Below are 3,537 nucleotides of genomic sequence, written 5' to 3'. Positions count from 1 at the left end.
GCTGGGCTTGGCTGGTCCTGGCTTCCTGTCAGAGTGCCTCTAAGGCACTAGTTGTATTTTTTAGCTATCGTTGTACAGCAGCTCAAGGGCATGTCTGCCAAGAACAGGTCTCTGTTTTTCACTGGTTGCTGAAAGCCAGGATCAGTTTTAGCACTCTGGAAGAAGCCATGCGTCTTAACCTGCCTAGAAAGAAAGAAGTTGTGCAGCACTTTATGTGGGGAAAACGGGCCCTTGATCAGGAGGGACTAACAGCAAACCAACACTCGTTTGGGGGTCATCTTAAGGATGTAAGCCACCCAGGAGCAATAAGAACCTTGTAACCCATCTGGCAAAAACTGAAGTAGATCTTGTGTGACAGAGTCCAGGAGACCTGCTCAGAGCATTCCACAGCTGGGAGTTTAAGAAGCCTCTACTGTGCCCAAACTGTTCCAGAACATCCCTTTCTCTGTGGCAGCCATGACTTGCCCATTTGCAGACAGAAGGAGACATCAAGGGTTTTTTCGTCACTATATATAGAAGGGTAATACCCCATTGGTTGGGTTAGTCGTCCCGATTAAAATGTATGATCTTTCTTCTCATCTGCAGTTTTGGAGACATTACAGTTTGAAGTCATGGTTTCATCCTGAACATAAAACCCTGCTCCCCAGCTTCTGCAGGTGACCCTCTGGATGCCATGAAATCTGTTAGTGAGCCACTTAATTGTAAAGCCTAATTGTGATTGCCAGTGTTTTTAAATAGGGCCCACTATCTTTAGTAATCCTAGTGGGTGAACTTATGGTGCTACTAAATTAATATACATATTTACTTTTAGTGTTTTGTAGATCTACAAATGTCTACTAGTGGTCGCTTCAAAGGACTAGGCCAGAAGCACAAAATTATTCTCTGATTGCCAGAGCTTAATTCATCACAGGGAGGAGTGATTTTTCCCAGGACGGCTGACTAGGATGTGGAGATCAGTTTATGAGAGCATAAATGCTAGCGGACTTAACCTAGTATAGGATCAAGAAAGTGGGAAACTGGCAGGCATAAGTATTGTTGGTCCTTCCCATGTTCTTCATCATGCCTACTGTATCCATAATCTAAGTGCTCCTATATCTACTGACGTGCTGTGCTCCAAAGTACAAGAAATCCACAAAAACCCAGATTCAGTAGAATTCTTTGAGGATTGGGATTAGGGACACCCAAGCAGGTTGAAAGGCCTCAGTCTGTATGGTCTTTGAGTAAAAAACTCTAAAATTATGCAATCTTTTTTTTTTAAAGTGTTTTATGTGCTTGTGTAATGTTATGAGCATCATTGTCAATGGAGGTATGGATTTTGCAAACACAGTTGTGTATGTGGCAACTCGGTAATCACTGCACAGGCCAAATGCAGATAAATCCCTTATTGTGCATGGTTAGCAATAGGCATATGTTACGTGTGACACAATGGTCCAGTCATAGCAAACAGACCTAGCACCAAGTAGTCTCTTGTAGGGGTACAAGCTGCTAGATACAAGCCATTTCCATAACATAGCACCGCATTAATGCAACGGACCACTCAGCCAGGACTCTGTAAAGGGGTTGCATATCATGTAGAGCCACTTCCCAGCTGTGGCAAGACTTTGCATCCAGGCCCATTTGACTGTTTTAAGCCCAGCGCTGCAGACAGCAAATGGTGAACTGGCAATAATATTTTAATTACTGAAACAAAAGAAATGTTGGATGTTTTTGGATAACTGTTCGAGTTATTGTTTCTCATTGGTATCCATTGCATTATCTCTGCCATCAGTAGATAAAGCCTCCCAACATTATATAACATGACAAAATATGTATACAAAAAAAGAATACAGTGATGTCTGTACTCATAATATTTACATGTGTACTTTCTAGTCTTTTTCAGTGAAGAGCAGTCTTTAGCTGTAAACCCACATTGTCTGTTTCTGGGTCAATAAACAGGACTTTAAAATTCTAAGTATACCTATGGTGTTTTATTTTTTACAACTCTTTTTTTAAATTTGTTAAACAGGAACTTAAAAACACTTTCTATGGACTATGTTGGGCCCCACCTCTTTGTAGTCATAGGAAGTCACCCACATTTGCTGGAAGGCTGAGAGGGAAGCGAGGATGGATGCTCCTGTCCACACGGACAGCTTCCGGTCAACTGGAGCGAACACCTTGACGGCGGTGTCACATGGCACCAGTCTGCAGATCTCCTTGGTCAGTCTCTCATGCATTCCAGGGAAGAGGCTGCTGCCCCCCGAGAGGATGATATTGCTGTACAAACACTGCCTAAGGTCGATGTCGCACCTCATGATGGTGGTGTTGCTCAGCTCATGGATGCCTGGTATGCCCAGGCCAATGTTGGAAGGGCTGAAGAGAGTCTCTGGGCAGCGATACCTCTGGTTGTACACCATAACCACCCTGCCATCGGGTAGCCGGTAGTCCTTTTCAATTTCGCAGGGTTGCTTACACATCTCCTCATTTAGGTCTATAGCCACATAGCAGAGCCTCTCCTTTATGTCCCGGACAATCTCCCGCTCAGATGTGCTGACCAAAGACAGCCCAATTTCAGACAGAATGCGCATCAGATAGTCGGTGAGGTCATGTCCTGCAACATCCAGCCGGAGGACGGCATGGGGCATACAATATCCTTCGAAAATGGGCACAGTGTGCGTGACCCCAGCTCCACAGTCCACAACACAGCCTGTGGTGCGGCCAGAAGCATAGAGGGCCAGTACTGATTGGATGGCAACATACATGGCAGGCACCTTGAAACGCTCAAAAAGAATCTGTGTCATGGCCTCCCGGTTGCAGAGAGGGTTTAAGGGCACCTCAGTGACCAAGACAGGCCTTTCCTCTGGCCTGGTCCTCAGGTCGCACTCATACACATTCCTCCAGATGAGCTCCATGTCAGGCCAGCTGGTCACCACCCCATGCTCCACTGGATACTTGATTGAGAGGATTCCCCTTTTGGCTTGGGCCTCCTCACCGATGTAGTAGTCCTTTTGTCCGGCTCCAATCATCACGGACCTGGCTCTAGATCTACCTATGATATTGCTGTAAACAAAGCGTGGCAGCTTCTCCCCTGAAAGACCAGCTTTGATCAAACCTGACCCGTTGTCTATGACCACAGCACTTTTCAGGTTTTGATAGAACATATTGCCAGTAGTCCCAGCTTTCCTTGATGGAGAAGAAATACTTCCATTACCTGTGTTTCATCTACTCAGTGCCCTGTAAGCAGTCCCACAGCTCTGTGCCCTCATTGTCTGCAACTGCTAAGCCTCCTCAGTGCTAGAAAGTCATGAACTGGCTGCACAGTGACATGGTTACTCTGAGGTAATAATCAAATTGAGTGATGCAGTAAGTCAGACCCCCTTCTGGCAGGGACAACTTTTGTGTCTAGAATGAATACACAGCAGTGCCATTCATCTGACACTTTGCTACTTACTCTTTCATTAGAAAGTCCAAACCATTCTCTTTGAGTACATCAGCATTTAAGAAAAATATTGAGATTTGCCCGCGGATGACCTGGAAGTGTGCCTGGACCCGTCCAAGGTG

General features: G+C 45.4%; 1 protein-coding gene across 1 annotated transcript; it reads right to left on the bottom strand.

The window, feature by feature from the left end:
- Nucleotides 1–2,009: 2,009 nt before the first annotated feature.
- LOC146785827 (actin-1-like) lies at nt 2,010–3,137 on the bottom strand. The gene has a single exon (XM_085633746.1). The coding sequence runs from the start codon at nt 3,135–3,137 to the stop codon at nt 2,010–2,012; it is 1,128 nt and encodes a 375-aa protein (XP_085489872.1).
- Nucleotides 3,138–3,537: the final 400 nt, after the last annotated feature.

This window comes from Triturus cristatus, chromosome 11, assembly GCF_964204655.1.
Source record: "Triturus cristatus chromosome 11, aTriCri1.1, whole genome shotgun sequence".
In the NCBI taxonomy this organism is placed as follows: Eukaryota; Metazoa; Chordata; class Amphibia; order Caudata; family Salamandridae; genus Triturus; species Triturus cristatus.
This window is presented reverse-complemented; position numbering and strand designations above follow the sequence as displayed.

Coding starts and splice junctions, on each gene's coding strand:
- LOC146785827 (XM_085633746.1), bottom strand. CDS start 3,137: ATGTTCTATCAAAACCTGAAAAGTGCTGTGGTCATAGACAACGGGTCA.